The sequence below is a fragment of the Pinus tabuliformis genome, chromosome 6 (genome assembly GCF_031772625.1).
Source record: "Pinus tabuliformis cultivar Carrire ecotype Pingquan chromosome 6, CPIR1, whole genome shotgun sequence".
Taxonomy (NCBI): Eukaryota; Viridiplantae; Streptophyta; class Pinopsida; order Pinales; family Pinaceae; genus Pinus; species Pinus tabuliformis.
The window spans coordinates 309,614,069-309,640,769 of record NC_142292.1 but is presented as its reverse complement, the minus strand read 5'-3'; the positions used below and the strand labels follow the sequence as shown (position 1 = coordinate 309,640,769).

General features: G+C 38.9%; 2 protein-coding genes across 3 annotated transcripts; both read right to left on the bottom strand.

Annotated features, from left to right (window-relative positions):
• Positions 1-2,520: 2,520 nt before the first annotated feature.
• LOC149258547 (uncharacterized) lies at positions 2,521-2,994 on the bottom strand. The gene has a single exon (XM_089421994.1). The coding sequence runs from the start codon at positions 2,992-2,994 to the stop codon at positions 2,521-2,523; it is 474 nt and encodes a 157-aa protein (XP_089278120.1).
• A 7,510-nt stretch (positions 2,995-10,504) lies between these two features.
• Positions 10,505-26,213, bottom strand: LOC149258546 (RPM1 interacting protein 13-like). 2 transcript variants are annotated; one of them, XM_089372010.1, is made up of 4 exons: positions 25,739-26,213; positions 25,157-25,606; positions 11,267-11,353; positions 10,505-11,077 (listed from the first exon to the last, which is right to left on the bottom strand). In XM_089372010.1, exons 2-4 carry the CDS (start codon positions 25,487-25,489, stop codon positions 10,946-10,948), a joined length of 552 nt encoding a protein of 183 aa, XP_089228136.1. In that variant the 5' UTR covers positions 25,490-25,606; positions 25,739-26,213; the 3' UTR covers positions 10,505-10,945. The 2 variants fall into 2 exon arrangements, with proteins under 2 accessions (XP_089228136.1, XP_089228130.1); XM_089372004.1 differs by having other exon boundaries at positions 25,157-26,213.
• Between the last annotated feature and the right edge of the window lie 488 nt (positions 26,214-26,701).

Genomic DNA, 26,701 nt, shown 5'->3' with positions numbered 1-26,701 from the left:
CGGGAGCTGGGCTCAACCGGCGTTCATACCCAAGTCAGGCGCCCACCCGTGCAAGAGCGCACGGTGGTCACACCTCGACCTTTAACTGAAAATACAACTCAACCGAAACACAAGTTCCTTTGCCCGAATGGGCGGGCGCGCCCGTGCACAACCCACACAAACCGCAATCCAAACCCGTATGTCGTTCGGCGGGCGGGCGCCTTAGAACGCCCTCCACCCGCACCTTCAACTGCCCTTACAACCTTCGTGCAACCGTGTACTCTGCCCGGCAGGCGGGCGCATGCCTTGCGCCCTTTTGTTGTGGCCTCCTTACTCGCACCTTTTGTTTGAGCGATAGAAGATGATGAGTGATGGCCAAAATGTGATGGCCAAAATGACAAGTCCATCGCATAGTTTATACGCCTCCTTCATGTGGAGGTCGCGCCCATGGTCGACCCCTCCACAAACTCCCAACCAACGCGTCCACAAACAATATACAAGGTCGGCTCGCCCTTGTTTGTCATCGCACCTTGGTCGGCTCGTTCGGCAAGTCTCCCCTCGACTCGCCCTATAAACCCACGAACGCCAATTCATCCGCACATGTGCCTTGCCTTTGGTCGCTCGCGGTTGTTCTTCATGCCTTAGTCGCATTTCGTGGAGGAAGGCACGCGCGCCCGGTCGCCCGATGACCGCAGGGCGTTACAATAATGCTCTTGAAGGCAGTTGTTGAAGAATAACTACGCCGGGTACAGGTAGTTGGCCACCTTCGTCCTTTGGGAGCACAGAATGGTTATGGATGTTGATAGTCGAGAAGGATGGAGAAGGAAAATCATCCGTCAGATCACGCAGATGAACGACGGACAACGTTTGGCGAGGAGTGCCAGGAGGCGAGGTGGAAGAAAATTGTGAGCCGTTGGATCCAGTGCATGGACGATAGAGATCTCTTGGCGGGAGGAATCGGGCAGAAACGAGAGGCGGACAGTCGTGGGCCGTTGGATCTCGGGCGGACAGATCCGACGGTGATCGGGCGGAAAAGATGCACGGGAGATAGCGAGTGGGGAGGGCGGTTTTGGCGGTGAGCGGTATTTATCACACCACCTTTGGGGCTTGGGTGGTAATCATACAAAGGACTGCAATCGCAATCAACGGGTGACACGTGGCGGAGGAAAACTGCTTTCCCCGCAGGTTAACGCGCGGGCAGTTCGCGGGATCGGGAGGTGCGAATGCTATCAGATCGCGCGGCAAACGATCGGACAGCGGGGAAATAAACGGGGTTTAGCGCGCGGGGGAAAAAAGGTTTTGGCAGCGGTGACCGTTGGATCGGGACGATCAACGGCTGTGATCAAAGGACGACGAAGGGTTGCGAAAGCGCGGGGTCGTGTGATCGCAGAGGGTTGTATGGGCGCGGGTTCATGGTTTAAGCGCCCGGGGCTTAAGGTTTGAAAGGGCCATTTTACAGAGTTTATAGGAAAAACAGAGGGAACAGAACTAAAGGAGGATAAGCGGGATAGGGGAAGGAAGGAGATAGTGACCTGTGTGGAGTCCTTCTGCGCATAATCAAGCAGACCAAGCCTGTTCCTGACCTCAGAAAATGATCGCTGAGTAGCAGAGCTAACACTATCCAATGGCTAGTCCCCCTAATCTACTCACTGCATCGAGAGAGAGGAAATGCCAAACAAGTTTTAATGATGCTAGGGTTCGGTTGATGGACTCAGCGTTTCCCAGGGTTTCTTGCAGCATGATAATATCCACAGGTTCAGAATCAAATAACCTCCGCAGGGCTAGTTTTTTGGAGGCACTAGCCATGCCTCTACAATTGAAGGAGAGGCATTTCATGGTGGAACCCTCCCAGGGGTGTTCATCACTCTAAGAACCCCTTCAAGAGTGGATTGTTTGCCAATGACTACTTCTTCCCCAGCCTTCAGAATGGCTTTTGAAAGATTAGATTTATGGCCCCGAGTCGATTGAATGACCAACCCAGGGAAGGAGAGACCTAGTCCAGTGGGATTGATGGTTTCCGAGATGAAACGAGATCGAAGGTTGTATGAATGGGGCATAGCAGGTCGATCCATGACCGATGGCCGAGGGGAGGGTGGAGGGGGAGGAATAGATGGAGAGGTGGTGGAGATGAGTGGAGGGGGTGAGGAGATCGCACAAGGAATAGAGGGAGACATATACAAAGCAGATGAAGAATCTAATGATGCACAGCAAGCAAAAGAGACTGAAGTAACATTTGAGATGGGGGGGAAGAAGAGATGTACCCGCTTTTTTTGCGGCCTCTGCAGCAGCAGCTCTAGCATAGGTCAATGGAGGCGATGGCGTTCTGTGTAGCTCATCCGCTGCTCTGGATGATTCGCCTCGATCATGTGCTCTGTGAGCCAATACCGGAGTGCTGGCCTGATTGACTGTTGCTTTGCCCTTTTGAGTAGGAGGTGAGCTTTGAGGGTCAGCTGATTTCATGAGCAAAGGACATTCCTTGTAGATATGCCCTACCTTGTGGCATCTCCTGCAGCAAAAAGGAACCCCCTCATAGTCCAAGATCTAGACTCTAGTGTAATGCCACCATTTTAGTGTAATTTTCTCTTCCAGGCCCTCCCACGTATCCAAATATACCAGGATTCTAGCCAATGCTCTATTCTTGGTCTGCACATAGGTCTTGTCGTAATCCAGGTATGTGCCAAGGGCGTTCCCAATCCTTACAAAGACTGCTTCAGACCAATATTGTAGAGGTAGCCCTGGTAATCGAACCCAGATGGGTCTGGCGCCTATTTGCTCCCTTTCTGGGTCGAATAATGGACTCCAACGCTTGAGGAGGACCGGCGCCATCTCAATGTGCCAGTATTTCACAAGAACTAGCTCTGTGTAGTCCGCCTTGGAGAAATGCAGTGCAAACCATCCCCTTGCTAGATTCTGAACCTCCGGTAACTCTTTGAGTGTGCTGCCCCAAATTTCCTTGACCCAGCTTGTTAATCTTTCCGCTGTGTATGCCCTTCCTCTGACAACTATCATCTCCATATTAAATAGTGAATAAGTTACATTTATTCTTTGTACTAAAAAAAAAAATTTTTTTCACTCGTCTCCATATCAAGTAGCCAACAAATCACAATTTTCCCTCGTACAAAGTTATGTAAAATTAAAGTGCAAATAGAAGTATTTTAATTATAGTCAATATTAAATTTTTTTGTTATTACTAATTTTAATATCTCTCCCTAAATTGTAGAATGCATGACATGATGATATAAGAACCGCATCATTCCAAACCCAGAAGATCAAATAAGGTGGGCAATATTTTTTGTTATTATTTAAAAAGTAAGATGAATTTCCACAAAACTAACCACCAATCCACCATACCAAAACAGCTCCCATCAATTCCTAAGTAATGGCAAGCAACAACAAAAAGTCCACCTGGTAGCATTGTTTAAAAATTTGTAGAGATTTCAGAATGAGCAAAAGTCAATTTATGTCTTAGATTATCAGAGGGCCACTTGCAATAAATAATATAGAGATTTGAATCCTCAGCTGGAAATAGACTAACACCTGTGAAATTATAGGCAATCATGACAACCTTGCCTCAGGTTTGACTGCTAGAAACTGTAACTAATATTGGTACTGTCCACAAATAAAAACCGTTAGCTGTCACTTACAGGTATTTATTCTGAAGAGTTCTCCTTTACCGCTACATGTTTTAGTTATTCTTCAAATCCCTGTGCAATAGAAAGTCAAGAGAGGCATTTAGATTTATATGGAATTCACACGGGGATTTTTTTGTTGATATGTGGTTCCATATCTTCCCATGATAGCAATCATAGCATACTCCTGTCCTTCCACAAATGCTTGATTCCCACCAGTTGGAATATAGCTAAATTAAGAAAGTACCTTGCAACCAAATGCAAGTAACCAATGAACGGGAGAAGCAAGTGTAATCTTCTGAGACCCTTTGTGTGTAAAAGTTTAAAAAAACCTCTACTCTGTTTTAGAGAGGTCGATGAATATGTGCAAGGCTCCAATTGCTTGTCTCCAAATCTTTCAAGAGGGCACTGCACAGCGAGGACACCTCAGGGGATTCGGACAGCTTCCTGTATTTGAAATCTGTATACTTCATGTAACGTTGGCCATGAGGCTCGGTGCTCAAATTGCAACCAACACTGGAAGCATACACAATGCCACACTTTCCATGGCACAACTCACTTGCAATTAGAGGCACTCTCAAAATCGCAAATACAAGAAACATTACGAAGTAACAAAGAGAAAACAGAACATCTATATCCCATTTTCTCTATACAAAGATTGAGGTTACTCAACCCAATAAAATTTGCAAAGAAGTTTGTGGAAGTTTATGCTTGGGACTTAGATGCATCAAACTCGATATCACACTCAGGATTGCCCATCTTGTGGTCTATGCTTCAAATACGTTTTTGGGAAGCTTTGGTGGCATCCTTATCTCCTCGTTTGATACACAGTAGTTATCACCTCCTATTAGAACAATGGATACAGAAGCATAGTCAAAATCGTTCTAACTCCTAAGAGATCTATGTCTAAATGTATTCAGGGTTCAAGCCTTCATAGACTTTCAATCCTCCTTCATAGATTGCATGTAGACAAGGCACTCCTTCAAATGCCTCTCAATTGATTCCAAGCCAATTACATGGAGCTTTATCATTGCCCGTGAAAGAAAAACAATGATGCATTGAATAGGTCAACAGATTTACCAATAAAAGAAAGAATATCACATTGCATATCGAGTATGCATAGCAGTTCCATCACAAAACAATCTGTATCCACTATTTACAGCCTTACAGGAAAACTTTAAATAAAGTTATTCATGACCACAATAACATCTTTATATTCCGAGAGGATTATTTCCCTGTTTACAATGATAAAGGGGATAATTGGGTTCAAATTACAGCACATAGGAACATACAGAAAGCTTCCAAAATACATAAATAAAACTCATCCTCCATGTAAATTCTACAAACAAAATATGAATTTGTGTCTCGGAATTTCAAAACAAAGATGATGAACTTATCTATGGAATGATGTAGATCAGCCAACTGACCGAGGCAAAGCGATTTTCTACCCAACCATACGTGATCTGCTATGGACACCACCCACTAGGCAGGCTGCAATGCCACCTAGGAAAAATAAGAAAAAATAAGATTCTCGATTCATGTTAAAACAAGTTCAAACCCAATATCTTTTCACTGCTAGGTGTCTTGAAGATAGAGTAGCTCTTAGGCACCCACAATACTTGCCCCACACAACACAAGGTGTATTCCTTCTTTGCTACACAATCCCTCATAAATTCCTCCCTCCAGTGCTCTTTGATGACGGCATCAAAGGGTTCATGCTGGTATCTCCAAACTTCTGCAAATTTCCCCCAGTTTCTTGGCTCTTTACCAGGTATAATGGCTCGTTTCTATGGTATAGTAACTCCATTCTTTTCTGTTTCTAAATCTCTAACTTATTTTCCTTCCCTTTCCAACAGCCTCCTTTCCCATTCAAATTTCCAATGCATGGATGCTTGCAAGGAGTTCGCCCCCTCCACTCCAACAAACTTTTTCTTTGTTCCAAGAATGTGGACAAGTCAAGTTGCTAATTTTTAGGAAGTGATGACCTAGATTGAGGGATTTGTTCCCTCCGCTTATAACCTCTTTCAACTTGACAACTAAGTTTTGATAATGAATATTCTAGATAATATGAATAGGTTTTTAGAAATACACAGCACAAGGTGTATTCCTTCTTTGCTACACAATCCCTCATAAATTCCTCCCTCGAGTGCTCTTTGATGAGGGCATCAAAGGGTCCTTGCTGGTATCTCCAAACTTCTGCAAATTTCCCCCAGTTTCTTGGCTCTTTACCAGGTATAATGGCTCGTTTCTATGTTATAGTAACTCCATTCTTTTCTGTTTTCTATATCTCTTAACTTATTTTCCTTCCCTTTCCAACAGCCTCCTTTCCCATTCAAATTTCCCATGCATGCATTCTTGCAAGGAGTTCCCCCTCCACTCCAACAAACTTTTTCTTTGTTCCAAGAATGTGGAGAAGTCAAGTTGCTAATTTTGAGGAAGTGATGACCTAGATTGAGGGATTTGTTCCCTCCGCTCATAACCTCTTTCAACTTGACAACTAAGTTTTGATAATGAATATTCTAGATAACATGAATAGGTTTTTGGGCATAAACCCCCTAGACCCCTTAACATGAGTAGGTTTTTAGGCATAAACCCCTTAGACCCCTCAACTTTCACTTATCCCTCTTGCGCTATCATAGCCCCTTTAGGCACTCATGTTCTGCCAGCCTTTGTCATTTTTTCATTAACTACAGAAATATAATACTTACAATATTCAAGAAGGTTAAACCCAGATATTACAGACTAAACCCAGATATTACAGACTAAATTGATGTTGGTTTCACTGTAGATCAAATATAATTGAGATAAGCCATCTCAAGGTAGGCGTATCCCTTGTCAACTAAGTCACGTGGTTCACCGATCTTGTTGGTTGTGGTTTGAATTCAGTGCACTGCAAATAAAACTTTAAATTCGTGACCTAGGGTCCATTCTGGTCTGATATCGCCAGCCCGCTTCAATGGGTTGTTGTCCGGTAGACCTCGGGGCATGCTCTCCATATCATGAACCAGATTGGTTCTCTGCATTGATAGAGACTATGATATTAATTAATTTTTTCATAGTATTTATTATTTTATATATAGCTTAGTCTAACTTGTAGATAAAATGGTTTCTTTCACTACATTTTTTCTGGTTAATTTTAACCAAACTAAAATCTGGCAGAGATTTTTAAAATCTTGAGTTTAAGTTGTTTAATCTCTAGAATTCAAGTGCCCATGGGGATTTTTCAGGGTGTTGAATCCATTTATGTATTCAAAAGTGCATTTTAAATAACAAAAAATCACGTTCTTTCTTAAATTTGTTTTGCTAGATATCCCTGAAAAAATATATTTCAACTATAAATTAGACTACATCTTTTATACATCATATTAAAAATTAAATAAAAATTAAATTGCATTGTTTGAGTTATAAATTGATGATATATATCATCAGCTCATTATCTATATAACTTATTTGCATTATTTTTTATATTAAAAATTAATGACACTATATGAGTTAATGTATAAGTAATATTTTAATAATATAAATTATATATATATATATATATATTAATTAATTAATTAATTATTCGAACCCAATGATGAACCTTCAAACTCGAATCCAATTTTATCGTTGTAGAACTTTACGTCGAACCCTAACCATGTGACATAGCTTCTAAATTCTTGAAGCACACAGACTAGGTGTTTTCCGATACCCATCTTATACCTGGTCAACAACTTCCACCCTCTAAGCCAAAGAAGATTTTCGTCGCACATCTAACATAGGAGTGGTCAACCTGAAGTTTATCACAAAAGATCCATCAACCATTATGAATATGACACTGATAAAATTGTACTCCTGTTTCAACTCATGAAGGTCTAATAAAAAAATGACCATAATATCCAATATCCAATATCAGGTGAGGGAAGAGTAGACCAAACTTTACCACAATTTCCTTGCTAATCAAGTTTCTCTCAATCACTGTCAATTCTCATTTTCCTAACCCACTGTCATATACTTCTAAAGGCACAGGACAGTACCTTGCTTCTACCCTTAATGCAACCAATCATCATAGATGGTGTGAGAAAAAAAAAATTGTGGACAAATTATACTGAACAGTTAATAAGCTATATGCTAGAAATGTTTGTGTTGGAAACACCACATAGAATGTTTTTCTGCTCATTCCAGGTAAACCGTTCACCCATCTGTTGTTTTTATGTCAAAATTTGGACATGGAAAAATCTGTTTTTATGTCAAATTTGGACATGGAAAAATCAGTTGTTAATTGTCTTTTTTGCAACTATTAGTTTGTTGGAACAGACAAATTTACTGAATTTTTTGAACAACAACACCTTAAGAAGTGTAATTAAAAGGATATTGAAGCTCTGTAAAGAGTGACAATATATACAGAATAATCTGCAGTTTGTATTGACAGTTCGAAAAAACAATTCAGAGTTGCTGCAAAAATGTGTTGAGTTTGTCAATGTGAGTTTGGTTGATTGGTAAATTGGGGGTGTTAAAATCCCTCCCACCACGGTTCAAATCTCCCAAGAGACATGCTCATCTCTCATGAGCTGGCGTGCATGTGTTTGAGGGCTGTTTGTTGCAGTTGATCTCAGGTGCAACTTCCGGGTGACTTTGGAGAAACATAGCTGACTAAGCATGTGAGACATTGGTGTTTGATTGTACTAAATTCTCATAATGGGAAAAGTGCTGCTTGCTTGTGTTGGGTTGTGGTTGATAAAGTGAGGGCACTGCAATGCCTCCCACCAAGGTTCAAATCCTCCAAGAGACATGCTCACCCCACGTGGGTTGGTGTGCCTGTGTTTGAGGGTTGTTTTTTGCAGTTGATCTCAGGTGCAAGTCCTGAGTGAATTTGGAGAAACGGATAAGCTCCAGTGACTGCCCTTTGTCAGAGAATGGCTGACTAAGCATGTGAAACATAGGCACTTCATTGTACTAAATTCTCTACTGGGAAAGGTGCTGCTTGCTTGTGTTGACCCATACATCAAAAAAAATGTGGAGTACGACAACTCTGAAGATCCATCTGAATTGAACTAAACAGGTTTCAGTCAAGTTTCCAGATTTCTGTTTACTGGTGCATACGACTGTAACCCTATTGCACCAGACTTAAAGCCAACATAACTCTAAAACAAGGAGCAGAGGAAAAACATATGAAAGGAGAAAAATCATATGGATGGGGTAAAGGAAAATCTGGCTCAATTAAAATTATGGAAATTGAAGAACCTGTTTTTCTTGTTTTTTTGGGTAACTTGGACCATTACAGTATTCCAGCTACAAAGGACATGCTTATTCTATACACAGCAAGTATAAAACAGGTTCTAAACTTTTAGCCAATGTTAGCAGGGTTTATGACAAAGAGGATAAAGTTTAATCATTCTTCTGCCAGATCACTTTTGTGCTGAACTCCAGGGCAAGAATATATCTCAGATATCTTCAATCCCTTCAGACCCTGAAAAATTTTCAGAGAAACCTTAGATGAGATTATCCCCAAACCAGTTTTGTCAGACACTCCCAAGTACAAGTTGACTCCTGACTTTGAATATATCTCAGATATCTTCAATCCCTTGAGACCCTGAAAATTTTTCAATGAACCCCTTAGATGAGATTATCCTCAAACCAATTCTATCATACTCTCCCGAGTCCAATTTGACTCTCTTTGAGGAAATGGAATCACCTTAGCACGTCTAAGTCTATACTCACGATTTTGATCCCTGAATATGATTCAAAATCCCAAATCAAACATGTCAGATTGACTCAATGAGTCTAACTCAATCGTATTTCTATAACAGATACAGAAAACAAAAAGGAATACTTGTTTGTTTGTTTTCCAGACCCAATTTTATAACAGGCAACCAACAGACCTGTCAGCTATCCAGAGCCCGTGGTGTTTGTAGTATGCAATGTCACCTTTGAACTTTGAAACAAGTTATTATTAAAATTTTGCATTATGTGCAAATTTAGATCTTTCATATTAATGAAAATATCACTTTCCCTGAAATTCAGTGTATCATTAATTGTTTTAGTTCTGAAGTCATCTCTCGAGTTTTTCCCAAGTCCAAGTCAACTCTTATGCTTGGACCTACCTAAATCATTCTGAGAGATGAGTCTGGTTACTTTGCACCAAACATTTCTTTCTACCTGGACCATTTTCCATATTTCCAATCTTTTTCAGTGCTTTTATGTTTCTTCAGTCTTCCATCCTTTCTATCTTCCTCTATTCTAGAACCCTAAACCCTAATTCAACTAGGTCAGATGCTTAGATTGCATCTGCCTTTGAAACAAGACAGGAATCCTTTCTTCAATTCTTCTGTTATTTTGACAGGAATGACGAACTAAGATTTTCATATTGTGAACCTCTCTTGATAAGACTCAGAATTAATGCCACTTGTAAATGGGAGAATATAAACTTTCCATAGATAAATGGTTGGCTTCCAGAATAGCAAGTCCAAATTCTGCAAAAGCCTCTGAATGGCTTACCTAGCCCCTAGAATGAGGCTTTCACATTATACATAGATATAATCAGTTCCTATAGATGAAGCAACCACTTTATTATTAAAGCTCTCTAGAACCAATATTGCTAATATGGATTTCTAGAAAAAACTTAAATTTTCATATTACATTTGCATTTGATCAGGTCTAATATGTGAAGCTGGAAATAACCAAAATATACCTATATCGGTTGCACTTTTTCTAGGATAAACATGTACGACCAACAAAGTTCAAACTAACTGTAATGCAGGAACAAATTTTCAATGTCAGTATTTGTGCATCCAAGAATTAGCAGAACTGATGAAAACTCACAAAAAAACTCTGTATAAAATAAGTTCATAATTGTAACAGAAAATCTAACGTTTTCAAACAAAGATGGATGAAGCATATCCAATACAAATTGAAGATGAAATGACAATTAACATCAAACCCTTTATGCAAGGTAACTTGGAGAATTCCATTACCTTGAAAAAAAATGTCTAGGACACAAAAAAGAATAGTATTTAACCAAAAATTTGGCGCTTCCTAAATATACTCGAATACATAATTGAATGTGAGATAATAGCATTATCCCGCTTCCACTGTGCAGAATTTGTTTTGGCATGGCACATTGTGGTATAATAGAAGAATTTAAGTAAACCTTCAAAATGCACAGCACAGTTTTAGCTTGGCATGTCTGAGATAATAAGGGGAGATAAGTAAGCTCCTGAACAATAAGCATAGAAGTGCGCTGGAATCCAATTGGATCCCAACTGGCTTATACTGTACTAAGCATCATAAATGCAACAATTACTGCACCCATTTTTGCAGATGATCTTAACCGTGCAGCCAATCATACTTAGTGACAGTCAAATCTTAGGAACATGTTTCTTCCTAAAATATTGCCTCAAAATTCTCCAACTGGATTCCTCGTCTGAAGCACGGCAGTGACTATTCCAAGATGAACATGGAGCAGGCACGTCACATACATAACAGTGGCACTGCATCATTGACATGTCAGAAACATTCTACATTTGCATGCTCTTTAAAATAGGTCCAGAGAAAATAGTTTCTACGCTAGGAATAAACCATAAAAAATGAAATAGGTTACCGAAATTAGACTTAACTTTCCATGATATGCAGTAAAAGTACAAGCCAAAACTTTTGAACTAGATCCTGCAGAAACCTACCATTTCACAATGTTTGTGAGGCAGTGTACTTATGAAGGAAAATTTTGCACAGAGATGCCTTGGATGAGGATAGTCTCGACATGCAATCTGCAAAGTTCAAATAATTGAGTAAGAATCAACCACATAGACCCTATGAAAAGCAACTGTAAATGCATTCCACTAAAATATTTACCTAAATATTGTAATATGGCACTCTCTGTAGTGATGGTAGGTGGCCAAACTGACTCTAATTTTTGAAAACAGATATCAAGTTATGGATTACTGTTAGTTAAAGAAGACTTGCCATGTTGTAAAAAAACTTTAGAGGATCAAACAGATAAGATGAAAAATGATCCTAATGGACTATGTTGGTCAAATGGAAGAGTCACTAATGTGCTTTAACAGGGGACAACAGTTGTATTCTAATTAGCAAGGGCTAGTCTCAAACCTACTCAACAGCAAGGATTAACTTTACCAATGTAGTCTGCCTTAATATGTGGAGCAACAACTTGTCTTGTTTTAAACATAAAAGTTCCATTAATACCAAAAAAAAAGTGTTAAAATATAGGTAGACATATGAGCCTTAGGATTTCTTGTATAAGTATTTTAAACTGATGACATAGTGGCACAGGTTTCACAAAATACCAAGTTTCCCTATGTAATGTACCTAGGGAGGGTATGTATTGTACTCAAGAAGGTACAGTACCTAGGGAGTATTTACTAGTACCACCCAAGTTCTCACTTGGTGCAAAAGTCCAAATCACAAGTGTGAGACCCCAAGGGCAACTTAGGCAAGCTACCCATTATCACTTTAATAGCCTTGCCTTTCTCACTTCAGACTAGGTGAAGCCTAGTGGAGCTTTCCTATGGTTGACTCAGCTCAATGTCTGTAGTATGAAGTGGGAACAAGAGAGAGCATAGAAACAAAAACAAAAAAGGAAAAATGTTTTTGGATTCTATGTTTTGAGGTGGTGGATGAAAGGTAAGATCAGTGCCTTATCATGTTTGGGCTATGGGAGCATGCATTTAATGTCAAAGGGAGAATCTAAAGAAGGATTAGGGGCTATAAGCAGCCAAGGTGACACAATCTATAGTAGCCCTAATTTGGTTACTAGACTTACAAGTCTGATGGTTGAGAGGGTCTACTTAAGATTCACTACTCAAGGGAACAACTTAGGGTGGCCCCTATCAAAGACTATCTACAAAGGCACTATATCAAGTGATGTCATAACCCTAATGTTTTCATCTTGAAGGAAATTAACACAAAAGGAATTGGGAAAATGGAGGGGAAACCTACACGTTAATCCTTTCCAATGCAGCAGCATTGCTCTTCTATAGCCCTATGTTGACTCCGGCATCCATAAACCTGCAAATAAAGTTCCCAATGGTGCACCTAGAAAAATGTTTGCCACACATATACAAAGTTGTATGTACGATATACCATAACTTAGACAAACCATAAAACCCCTTTTCCAAAAGCTTGGATCCTTTCTACTCAGAAGTTATTTCATTCAACAAAATTCCCAATTACAAATGGACAAAGCAAACCCTTACAGAGGTTTTAGCTCAACGCTCTTCTACAATAAAATAATATTTTCCTTATGTGGTTCTCCAAGGAAAATACTAGAAATATTTACAATGATCTCTAAGTGGGCAAATTAGGACAAAATGGCCCATAGAAAATACTGAATACAATATTCTAGATGAATGTGATGCCACATGTCATCTTCCTCAACCTTCAAGCTCATGGAAGGTGAAATCCAAGTGCATTTGTCTCCCTCATGTGCAGGGTACTCTTCAAGAAATAACCACCCCCAAAATAATAAATAAATGCTAGGTCAAAGAGGTAGGCCGCATTCCAAATTAGGTGCATGAATGCCAAGTTTAAGGCTCCATAAGAAGGGCATTCTTCTAGACATGCACACAAATGCCAAATGTCATTAGTGAGCTCTTCTAGAATCCTTTCAACATAAAACATCACATTCTTCTAGACATGCATGCAAATGCCAAAGTGTCGTCATTATTGAGCTCTTCTAGTATCCTTTTAACATAAAACATCATCTTCAAGCTTGTGCGCCCTTGGAATTTGTGTTCATTTGACCCCTTGACTAGAATATATCATAAAATACCTTTTAAGCAAGTGTGCCCTTGGAAAGAGTGCTTTGTGGACCTTTTAGACTTGGTTAAAACAATAAAATAATATTTCCCCTTATCTGCTTATCTGCCCTAGGAAGAAGTGCTTTTTGTCCACTTAACAACCACCAACATAATAAAGTATTCATGCATACATGTGCCCTTGAAGAGACAGAAACTGCACCAATTAATATTTGAGCATTCTCAACCACCTTTGACTAAGTTAAGCATGAAGACCCCACCATAGATCATGCACCCTAGGTATCTGTGCAAATGGGTCCACATGTAAACCATATTATCTCCCTAATAATGTGAAAGTCAACCCACCTTGACCACGACAAACCAACTACTAGTTACTTCAAATGTGTGCAAAGTGTGAACAAGCAAGTGCACCCTTGGAAATAGTCCTTTGCAAGCCTTTTAAATTCAATTAAAACGATAAAATAATTTTTCTCCTAGTGTGGCCTAGGAAGAAGTGCTTTGTACCCACATAACAACCACCATCATAATAAAACATTCATGCATGCATATACCCTTGAAGGGACACACTGTGCCCTTGAAATTTGAGCATTACCTTTGATCCCACAATAGATCATGCACCCTAGGTATTTGAATTTCGTGCAAATGGGTTCACATTTAAACCATGTTATCTCCTCAAATAATGTGCAAGGTGTGAACAAGCTCATACAAAGAGTAAGTGGGTCCTCATAGTGGTGTGCACCATCTAATGGCCTAGGGATTTGTGTTCATGGTGAATGGAGTGGATGGGCAAATGTGGAGGGTCAAAACCCAATGGCACATGCATAGTTAGCCCGCCTAGTCAACTTAAGGCTCAACAACCTCCTCAAAATGTGTACCAAAGGAGAGGTGCCTAGTCTCAAGTGTACCACATAGACATTAATTATATCCCCTAGTGACAAATTAGCAATAGAAATTAGGGAAATAGTCTTAATGAAGAATTAGACAATTAAAGCATTAATAGGCTAATAATTAGGCACCCAACCCTAAGGTTTTAGGATTTAATTAATATATCTCAAACCAACTTGGTTTGTTCACACTTGAAAAAGTGAAAATATGATAAATGAGGGGATAATATGTTATAAAACTTAGGGAAATATGGGCAAAATGTACCATGTGCCTTCTAGGAGATGTGATGAAGTGAAATGTTATTACTCGAGTAAAAGGTAGAAACGTGATGTGATATACAAACTACCTAGGAAAAATGACAGTGTGATGAAAATGTAGGGATGAAGTGGGTTCCACCTAAGCAAAAAGTAAAGATGTTCTTGCAACGAACAAGTTACATTGGTGCAATTATGGAAATGTAATGGAATACAAATGAGATTAAGAGAACACTAGGTAAATACATCACCATGTTAGAGGACACTTACAAACTACCCATGCAACACAGGTTGAAAGTCTACAACATGATTGGGTGATCACCATGATGTTAGAGCATGATGTATAACTGAAGTAGCTCCACCAATCATTCCAACCTTTGGAAAAGGCTAGAATCATCATAACAACGTACACTATTGTCGTGTGATTAACATCACTAGTTTACCTCTCATGCAACATGACGATAAGCGGGAGGATGTATAATGTACTAGGGAGGATATGTATTGTACTCAAGAAGGTATCTAGGGGATAAGTAATAAATTGTAGCTAATTAATCATTAATGCAATGGGCCATGCCCATTGAATAAGGCCTACAAGGTTGTTGGTGAGTAATATAAGTAACAATGAAGAGTAGTTGGCATAGGCTCCAAGGAATACTCATTAGATGATATATATACACATACTTATCAAGGGACGGAGCATGTTGGATACTGTAGTTATCACAAGCATGAACTAAAGAGTCATTGCTTCCATAAGGAATAATTGATAGCGTTACTCTACATTAAGGGGTTTCTCTAAAATCTTGGTACTAATTAATGTGTGGATGCATTTGTTATTATGAAGTTTAAGGGTTTTATCATTTACTTATTAAGATTATTTACAAGTGGTATTAGACCATTTTTTTGGGCCATGGGGCAAATTTTTTTTTCTTTTTTTTAGATTTTCTCATGGCAAATCTTTTTCTCAACCTATTCACCAAATCACAACCAAACAAATGCCATCAGAAGAAAATTAGTCATGGCATTTCAAAATTTGGATCATAATAGAGATCCTAAGAAGTATCAGGGAAGTTACACCTATTTTAAGTTGTGACCCTAAAGCCTCATAGGAAATACTTGCAACACAATCATCTCTTTGTTTATTAATCAGATTGCAACAAGACCAATGCCATTAGAAGTACAGTGGTTATGAAATTTCAGCGTTTGGGTCATAATAGTGATTCTAAGAAGTATCACAAAAGTTACACCTATTTCAATTTGGGTTCTCAATGTTGAAGGAAATGTAACTAGGTTCAGTCTTAATAAATGTACTTTTGATATTTGTACTTATTCAAGAAAAGAAATATTATTTTTATATGTCAATGAGTTTCTTGCTCATTCAAATAGGTCTAGCACATGTTAAGTGCTATAGGTGAGTCAAATAGTCAAAAGGAAATGTTGAAGGCCTTAAGGGCATGTTACACCATGTATTAGGGTCAAGAGAATACCTCCAAGCAAAGTCAAGTCCCCTCCTATGCAAAGGCACCATCAAAGAAGCTCTTTCAAGCATGTTACACCACCAAAGAAGCCATCCGAAGCAAGCATAACAAGTCAGCTTGCAAATTGTCCTCAAGTCGGCCTAAAAGGAGGGACAGTCCTCTATATATAGAGGTTGTCCACTCCACCAAAACGCACTCACTTACCTCTGAAATCAACGCAGCAAATGAGCAAGTAAAGGGTGAAAAAGAGACGAGAAAGGGAGCCTCTAGTGCACCATCGAAGGAAGGAAGAACACTGAATCTTAAAGGATTGTTTCTAGGGAAATCTACAGTCACACGTGCGAGGACAGGGAAGGCTTCCTGTGGTCATAACAACAGAAACCCACAGTTGGCATATCTCTCTAATTGGGCTAGGAAACTAGACCTATCAATCAAGCGAAGGAAGAAAAGAGCTTGCCATATCAAGGAAATCACCACACGTGCGAAAATCTAGGGTAGCAGGACAATGATATCAAGTTTGCGCCTACACCTTGAAGAAAGAGCTCATTTGGTCAAGTAGAAGAAAGGGATCATCACAAGGAAAGGGACGTATCAAAAGCTGTCTCTTCTAGAGCAAGTGCAACAAGGTATATCAACAATTGAGAGAAGAACGAAGTGCCGAAAGAAGGAGGACAAAGTGCCAGAAGGAGGAAGTGTCGAAGAAACAAAGTGTCGGAAGGACTTGACTTGTGCTTGGAGGATATTCAAGTCAGGGGTCTAGGGTTTGGCATTGATCAATAAGAAGCTTCAATAAGAGAAACTTACTAAAGGGTTTTGCCTCTCAAGAGAAGAGAGGTTTTGGCCCTGGCAGAGAGTCAACATCTTGTGTTCTTGTTCTTCTGTTTTGGTAGCAGTCTGATGAAGTACACACACATGCATTAATAAGAAGAAGAAGAAGATTAAGCTAACAAGAAAAAGTAAAACAACTCCACAAATTGTTATCAAGTAACAAAGAATCACACTACACTTAATTGCCCTAGATTCTTCAACATGGTATGGAGCTAAGGTTACACATCAAGGAAAGGGCAACTCAAGAACACTCATCAAGGAAAGGGAAACTCAAGAACACTCATCAAGGAAAGGCATCTACAAGGTTGAAGCATCAAACCAAATCTACTCAAGGAAAAGAAGGCCTACCATAGCAAGAAGAAGAGCCTTACACAAAGGCACCTACAAAGAAGAGCAGATCAAAGAGGGACGTACATCATCTACAAGTCACCAAGCAAATCTACTTGGAGAAGGCAACTTGAAGAACATCAAGATCCTAGGAAGGCAAGCCATCAAGTCTTCAAGGAGAAAGAAAATCCATTACATCTCAAAATCTATCAAGTAAGTATATGTCCCCTTCTGAATATACATCAATGTCTTTTTGCAAGAAAAACAACAAATTGGTAGGTACCAATAACTTTCTTGCATGGAAGAAGAGGATTGATTTACTTCTCAAGGAGAATGAACTCCTAGAACATGTCAAAGGGAATATCACTATCCCTGCTAAGGAACAAACTCAAGCCTTAGATAAGTACAATAAGGATGAGACAAGAGCTCAAAGGATTCTAATAGAATCAATCAAAGACTCTCTCATTCCTTATGTCTCCAAATTTGAAACATCAAAAGAAATTTATGATAAGCTAGTAGAGTTATTCTCAGTATCCACAACCGGAGAAGTAATATCTCTAAGGAATGAATTGTACAAGATGAAGATAACAAAGGAAGGAATAGCTCCCTACTTCATGAAAATCTTTGAAATGAGAGATCAACTTCAAGAGCTTGGGGAAGTCATGTCTGACAAAGAGATGACAACTGTAGTACTCAATGCTCTACCTGAGGATTGGGGCAACTTCACATCAAGCATATATGCCAAGAAGGAAGCAACCACACTTAGTGAAATGTGGTCTCTATGCAGGACAAAGGAAACCAGACTTAAAGCAAAGGAAGATGTGGGATCAAAGGAGCAAGCATTTGCTACCATGGCCAAGAGAGGATAAATTTGGCAAATTTGGTCCACGAAGAACAAACAACAAAGACATGTCCAAAATCCAATGCTATGGATGTCAAGAATATGGACACCACAAAAGGAATTGTCCTAAGCTTAAGAAGGACGACAACAACAAAAGAAAGAGGGAAGAAGCTCACATGGCTCAAGAGGTGAGAGAAGAAGAAAAGAAGCAAAAGAAGGAAGATCCTTCGAATCTCTACTATGACTAAGTCAAACTCTTTACTTCAAGTCTTCTTTCAAGGTTTTGAGTAGGATAGGAGCATGTAGGAATAAAAATTAAATTGCATGACTAGAAACATCTTCTAGAATCTAGAAGCATGAAGTACATAGAGTTCTAGATACTCATGAAGAAGTAGCATTTATAATGAGAACAAAATGCATGGTTAGAAATATCTTCTAGAATATAGGAGCATGATAGATATAGCTCAAGATATTCATGTAGAAGGAGCATACCTAGTATAGGACCTCATCCACGATGAAAATTGATCATGATTGAGAATCTTAGAAGACCTCCATCATCAAAAGAAAAGAAACATTTGCAAGGCAAGGGTCTGTAAGATCCTATGATGCAATCTTCGAAAGAGGGTTCATGAACCAAAGCAGACGTCTAATTGGGAATCCCATTCGTGGGATTCACGAAAAGGATGATATGCAGGCTAGCTAAGATGAAGCAAGAAGGTCCACACCAAGGACAACCAAATGAAGCTAAGATGATCAAAGGAGAATCAAGATGAGGTATGTATGCATCAAATTTTAGTCATGTTATCATATGTATATTATTAAGTCATGAGAATAGTTCTATAACATGATCAAGTATGAAAGAATCTCTTTCACCAAGGACATGCTCAAAGGCATGTACTACAATGCAATGAAGGTCAACCAAAGGATATGCTCACATAAGGTGTATAAGATTGTTGACTAAGAAGCAAGAACAAATGCTAACTAGTCCAGGAAGCAAGCAATGAAGAAGTGCTCCCACAAGGAGCATAAGGTGGTTGACCAATCTATCCAAGTAGACGCAAATGAAGAAAGAGATCAAGCATGCGAAGAACACCATGATCACAAAGAATCGCTATCTGACAAAGAACCATTGAAGCTATCTCCCTAAAGAAGGCAAGACAACTCTGACAAAGGAAGGAAGGACCCTTGACACCTATGAAGGCCTTGGAGATATGAAAGATGCAGATAACTGATTCTACCCTACGAAAATGTCATGATGAAGAAGCCATCCAGCAAAAGCACCATTTAATGTTGAAGCAATATCAGGATGAAGTCATGATGGGATACTAGGTCGAAGCATGTAAACAAGCAAGTACAACATTATATCCATGAGAAGTGTATTCTGAAGCATGGACAGATGACAAAGGAGTATCCAGATGACAAAAAAACCTGATGTGTGACAAGAAAGCCACTTTCCACGAAGAAAGCAATGACATGACAAACCAGGAAGGAAAGTGATCGATAGGTAGTGCCCTACCTAGAAGAAGTTCGAACAAAGACTTCATGACATCAAAGAAAGGAAGGAGATCAAGCAGCTGAAGGACCCATGAAGAAGAAGTTGTTGATGAATGAAAGAGTCCCTAGTTAAGAGGGAGCTCTGACAATCCCTGATCAAAAGGGAGTTTTGTATCACCCCTAATTACAAAGGAGTGACAATTGTGTTTATCCATTCCATGGGTCATGCACTAGACTAGGACTAACATTCGTAAGTCTAGATGAAGGCCATGAATGGAAATGTAGACACAAGATAGACACAACATTCTTGTCTTCACTTGGGAAGAAAGAATGGGAGGATTGGGTAATCATCTGGCATCCGATACTCTTTGAGGATGTGTAGGGCATCCAAGACAAGAGTAGGCAAAAGGACCAATATTCTTTGAGGGTTGGGACTCGAAGACAAGAATAGTCCTAGAAGGTCATACTCAGAGAACACCCGGGTGGGTATGTACCTTGAGAGACAATGATGAAGGAGTCAATAAATCATTGGTCTCACCAACATTGTAGCTCATGAGAGATGGAGTTGTTAGTCAAAGCCTTGCACTATGACAATGCTGATTGATATGATGCTATAACAGAGGGATTGCAAATCCAATTTCTCTTATATGTGAATTCTTCAGAAATTGATAATGGCCAAACACCTTGTAATATTGTATGAATACCTCCCTGTTAAGAGGGAGTGTTGAAGGAAATGTAACTAGGTTCAGTCTTCATAAATGTACTTTTGATATTTGTACTTATTCAAGAAAAGAAATATTATTTTTATATGTCAATGAGTTTCTTGCTCATTGAAATAGGTCTAGGACATGTTAAGTGCTATAGGTGAGTCAAATAGTCAAAAGGTAAAGTTGAAGGCCTTAAGGGCATGTTACACCATGTATTAGGGTTAAGAGAATACCTCCAAGCAAAGTCAAGTCCCTTCCCATGCAAAGGCACAATCAAAGAAGCTCCTTCAAGCATGTTACACAACCAAAGAAGCCATCCGAACTAAGCATAAGAAGTCAGCCTGCAAACTATCCTCAAGTCGGCCTTCTAGTTGGCCTAAAAGGAGGGACAGTCCTCTATATATAGAGGTTGTCCAATCCAAAACGAATGCACTTACCTCTGAAATCAGCACAGCAAATGAGCAAGTAAAGGGTGAAAAAGAGACTAGAAAGGGAGCCTCTAGTGCACCATTGAAGGAAGGAAGAACACCGAATCTTAAGGGATTGTTTCTAGGGAAATCTACAGTCACACATGCGAGGACAGGGAAGGTTGCCTACGGTCATAATAGCAGAAACCCACAGTTGGCATATCTCTCTAATTGGGCTAGGAAACTAGACCTATAAGTTCTCCCAATCAAGCGAAGGAAGAAAAGAGCTTGCCATATCAAGGAAATCACCACACGTGCGAAAACCTAGGGCATCAAGACAGTCATATCAAGTCTGCGCCTACACCTTGAAGAAAGAGTTCATTTGGTCAAGTAGAAGAAAGGGATCATCACAAGAAAAGGGACTTACCAAAAGGCATCTCTTCTAGAGCAAGTCCAATAAGGTCTATCAACAATTGAGAGAAGAACGAAGTGTCGAAAGAAGGAGGTCGAAGTGCCGGAAGGATGAAGTGCCGAAGAAACAAAGTGTCGGAAGGACTTGACTTGTACTTGGAGGATATTCAAGTCAAGGGTCTAGGGTTTGGCATTGATCAATAAGAAGCTTAAATAGGAGAAACTTACTAAAGGGTTTTTCCTCTCAAGAGAAGAGAGGTTTTGGCCTTGGCAGAGAGCCAGCATCTTGTGTTCTTGTTCTTATGTTTTGGTAACAGTTTGATGAAGTACACACACCTGCAGTAATAAAATCTAATCAATATTGTACAAACTGAGGAAATTATGGTCATTTTAAAATCATGGCATCCAAAGTAAGTTTTTCTTTAAAGCCATAGTTCTATTTTCCAGATTTTACCAAGGTACACAAGACAATTCGATAGTCCTAGTGTTGGAGACCACAAATTATGCAAAGTCATTTTCGTCAAGGAATTGAAAAAACATTCTATACCTTAGTTTAAGGGACAATGCTCGCATATGGTGGAAGTCACTTGATCATGGTACATGTAGAATATGACAAGTATTATCTGACATGAAAAAACATTTTTTACCTTAGTTTAAGCGACAATGCTCACATATATATGGTGGAAGTCACTTGATCATGGGACATGTAGAATATGACAAGTATTATCTAACAACTGCTCTTATGGAATGAAGAAGCATAAATACTCTAAGGAGTTTCTTTTCATTTTAAAACTTCATGAATGCCTTCAACAATAAAATGTCATTATTTCTACTAGTCCTAGCAACAAGCATAATTTCATCAATGTTGATTTGAATAATTGATGATAGGTCCTCAAAACGCATATCCCAAGAAGATTGGTTGATTATGAGTACTCAATTTTTTAAAGATTTGAAGATTGTTATTGATAAATGTTTTGCATTCAGATTTTCATGTTATAGATATGGATGGTGTGGATATTATTCTTGTATATCCTTGGATAGCCTCAATAGCTACGATTAATATTAATGTACAAACGAAATTTATGAAGCTTTGTTACAAGAAAAAGAAAATCACCTTGCTAGATATTTCTCATATTAAATAACAAAATCTCAAGATGGCACATGAAGAGGTCATTACAGGGAAACTCACTGTAGTACGTACAAACACATCAAATGAAGAATTGAACATTAAATCATAAGAAGAGCCCATAGAAGCACTAAAGGGAAAGCCCCAAGAAGGGTATAAACAAGGTGAAAAAGCTACGAAGAACCATTCCTCAAGGGAACCACACATTGAGGATTCCAAAAAAGAAGAACCAATATTTAAGATCGTTGCATATTGCCCATCCACACTAGCAAGAGAAACAACATTCATTAAGACAAGGTTGTGAGCATCAACAGACCTACTATAGATTAACATAGAACTAGAAAAGCACCCAATATAGCAAGACATGGGGGAATACAAACAATGGATGGGGATATACTAATAGCAACCAGGGGAACAGCCATAGTGGATATTGATGTAGCATGGAAGAAGTTGGACACCATGTTTGACTTTGAATATCACTAGGAGGATGGAATCTGGATGCTCATACTTGGTACTAATTGACTACATTGCTTAAAAGATCCTATTATATGGATTATAATCATGCTTCGAGGATGAAAGGTGTAAGGGGGGATGGGATGTAATGTACCTAGGGAGATATGTACTATACTAAGCATGATACTAAGAAAGATACCTGGTGGGATAATTAACATAATGTGGCCATACTTGTGAAATAAGGCCCACTAGGTTCTGGATGTGAATTCATTAATTAATGGGATGTAATGTACCTAGGGAGATATTTACTATACTAAGCATGATACTAAGAAAGATACCTGGTGGGATAATTAACGTAATGTGGCCATACTTGTGAAATAAGGCCCACTAGGTTCTGGATGTGAATTCATTAATTAATGCTATGGACCATACTCGTTGAATAAGACCCACAAGGTAGTTGATGGGTAATAAATGTATTAATGAAGGGTAGTTGGCGTAAGCCCCTAGAAATACTCATGAGATAATGTATACATATCATGGTATGGAGCATGTTGAATATTTGATGGGCTTTGGATGTTATCTACAATCTTGATGTTGATTATTATGTGGATGCATTTGTTATTTTGAAATTTAGAAGTTCTATATTTTATCTACTAAGGTTCTTTAAACCCTATGGCTAAAACGTGAGAAATGGATTTCCAAAAAAATGCAAATGCACTGTACACTATTTATCCAAAACTTAAATTAAAAAGTCAAAGAATTGATTAAAGATATTTAAAAACAAAGAATGTTTAGATATTGAAGAAGGTTTTTGGCCTTCCATTTTTATTTGTTTAGGAACATCTCACGGTATTGAAGCAGTTGATATTATATTTATGTGTGTATCACAGCAGAAATAGGCTTTGGCTGTGAAACATTTTGCCTCTTACTAAGTGGTAAAAACAGGTTGCCACATAGCAAAAATGAATTTGAATTTTTCAATGGTCAACAAATTTTACTAAAAATAGTTCAAGAGATCTATATTCTTCTGTATTACCAATTGGAAAAATGTTGGAAATGGCAATCAAACCTTGTTATCAAACCAGTAAAGACGTCAAACCTTGTTATCAAACCAGAAAAGATGCTTGGGATGAAAAGGGTCATATGGCGTAGCAGTACAGCAGCCCACCGGTGAGCGCCAAAGAAAGTCTATATATTGTAGGGTTTTCTGCCTGCCATTCTATTTTTTAGGCAATCTCACAGTATTGAAGCAGTTGGTGTTATATTTACGTGTGTATCAAAGAAGAAATAGGCCTTGGCTGTAAAACATTTTTCTTTTTAGTAAATGGCGGTAAAAACGAGTTGCCACAAAGCATAAATGGATTTGGATTCTTCAATGGCCAACAAAATTTACTAAAAATAATTCTAGAGACCTATATTATTCTGTATTGCCAAATGGAAAAAATGTTGGATATGGTAATCCACACCTCGATGTCAAACCAGTAAAGATGCTTGAAAGAGTCATATGGCTCAGTGCTAGAGAAGCCCACTGGCCAGGGCCAGGCCCTGGTTTCATTTCGTACCCTGTCCAGATTTCAACATGGTACCAGAGCCAGATGTTGAGGTTGATCAGCGGTGGCTAGGAGGCCTGATAGTCATCATGAAATGGGCATACTGAGGTTGATTGGTAGTGGCTAGGAAGCCTGATATCTGTCATGAAAAAAGCATGTTGCTCGGTGGTGGAACAACCTAGCCTGTCCAGTTTACACTGCTTCAATTCTTAATAAGGTGTCTGTATTACCTTTGACGGAATTAAGATACAGATCTTAAAGTTATAGTTTGGAAAACTCTAAAACTTATCATGCAAGGGTTTCAAGGCAAGCCTAAACCTTAGATATAATGAGAAGATGAAAAGGGGATGGGATTATTATCAATTCCCACAGGAAAGGAAGCTCTCATATTTCATATTTCAGGTGATTTTTTCCAAATTCCTATGTATATAAAGAGCACGTTTTGCCAAAATAATTCAAGAAATATTGTAGCTCTGTAGCAGCTTCTTTGGAATCTTAATCAGATCACCTTCTTTCATGTAGCTGACATCTCATGATTAATAATGCCTTGAGGGGCAGAGAGTACAATGGAGATTCCACAACCAACATCAAGTACTCATCACACCCACCCATCCACAAACCCACACCCAATCCCAAAAAGCACTTCAATATCCACATGCGAAAGAGCATATTCAGAGAACTCTACCAGCATAAGTCTTTCTGACAAAAAGCTTTAATCCTTGCTACACAGTAGAATTGCAATCGCCCCAAAAAAAATGAAAAAAAAATTGACCGCTACACACAATGCTTATCCACCCTACTAGTAGAAAGAGTACTCATCACACCCGCACCTACCCATCCACAAACCCACACGCAATCCCAAAAAGCACTTCAATATCCACTTGCGAAAGAGCACATTCAGGAAACTCTACCACGTAAGTCTATCTGACAATAAGCATACCTTGCTTCACAGTAGAATTGCAATCACCAAAAAAAAATTACCACTACATACATAATGCTTATCCACCCTACTAGTAGAAAGAGTACAAGCATACATACATGGCCGCGCTGCGCTGTAACCACCAATTCCGGTGATGCAGTGATTTGTGGACTTAATATAATATCGGTTTTCTCTGGGTCAGAATCCAATATGATGCAATCATCATCAGAATCCTCAATTTCCTTTCCAACCTTTAACCTTTTCTTGCACAGAGGCCCCTGTATGACCTCACTGTCACTATCCTCATCATCATAATCATCTTCAAGGGAGTCAGTCTCCTCGTCATCTGTTGATATTAAATGAAAGGGCCTCTTCCTTGGAGGTGTAGACGGAGGACTGGCATCTTCATCTGATGAAGAACTGATATCTATAACTTCAACCCCAGACCTCATGTTCACTTAACCCCAATCTCACACAATAATACCAAAATCAATATGATGCCCCCAACAAAAAATTCGAAAGCCCAGATAATGAATCGAATTTTAAACAGTCAGTATGTACCATGTGACCTGCATTGTATCGAATTTTAAACAGTCAGTATGTACCATGTGACCTGCATTGTAGAAGCCATCGCTGAAAACCGAATTAAACCTTTGCCAACACAGTGTTGAAGAGAAGAGTTTGAACAAACAGAGCCTCGCCTTTTATAGAATTTGCATTCTCTAGGAGGCATGCCAGTGGCCCTTTCAAACAATTGGGGTTTCATTCATGGATGACTGTTATTCGAATTCTGGACCGCAGAGAAGAGAAAGCCCCTGAACCGAGGAGATTGGAATGGGATGTGCGTGAAAAGGTTCCGACTCCAATCCCCGCCCCTCCAACAAAGAGCAATAAAATTCAAATTGCTCGCACGGTTTTCAAACAATAGAATTCAGAATTTATAGCTGGTCGACGTGACCTCCACGGACGTTTGTATTGATTCTAACCGTTGGCTCACTAAATTCTCAAGTACAACATTACTTTCCATTACAATTGATTGCCATAGATGGGAGGTGACGCTTACCATCCATAGTATTTGGGCAATTCTATCCTAATTTAATATCTTTGGGTTCGTCTGAATTCACGAAGTTACTCTACAATGGCGGCGATATCTACAGCTATATTTGCTTGAAATTTTATGATTTTGATATGATGTGTATGTGTTTTCATATTGCATTGAAAATTTAGGATTTTGATAATGATGCGTATGTGTTTTATAGTGGATGGTGAGAAGCTTGGCTTAGCTTATTATTAATTTGAGTAAGGGAAAAAAATTGAATTGCAAAAAGTAAGCTTAGTGGTTCTATAGATTATTTTTAGTTTTGTGCATGTTAAATTTTCATTCATTCATTATTCTGTGTTTTTCATCTTGAAAATGCTATGTTGTGTGTATATTATGTGTTCTTGATTTTAAATATGGGTAGTGATTTTTTAAAATTTCAAAATTAATTATTGGTTAGAAATTAATGTTGTCATTCTTGATTTTAAATGGGTAGTGATTTTTTATAATTTCAAAATTAATTATTGGTTAGAAGTTAGTGTAGTCGTATAAATTAAAAAACTAATGAACATTGGCCCTGGAGTATACCCTGTTGTCACTCCAAAATTTCTCTAGAGTTGTTAAG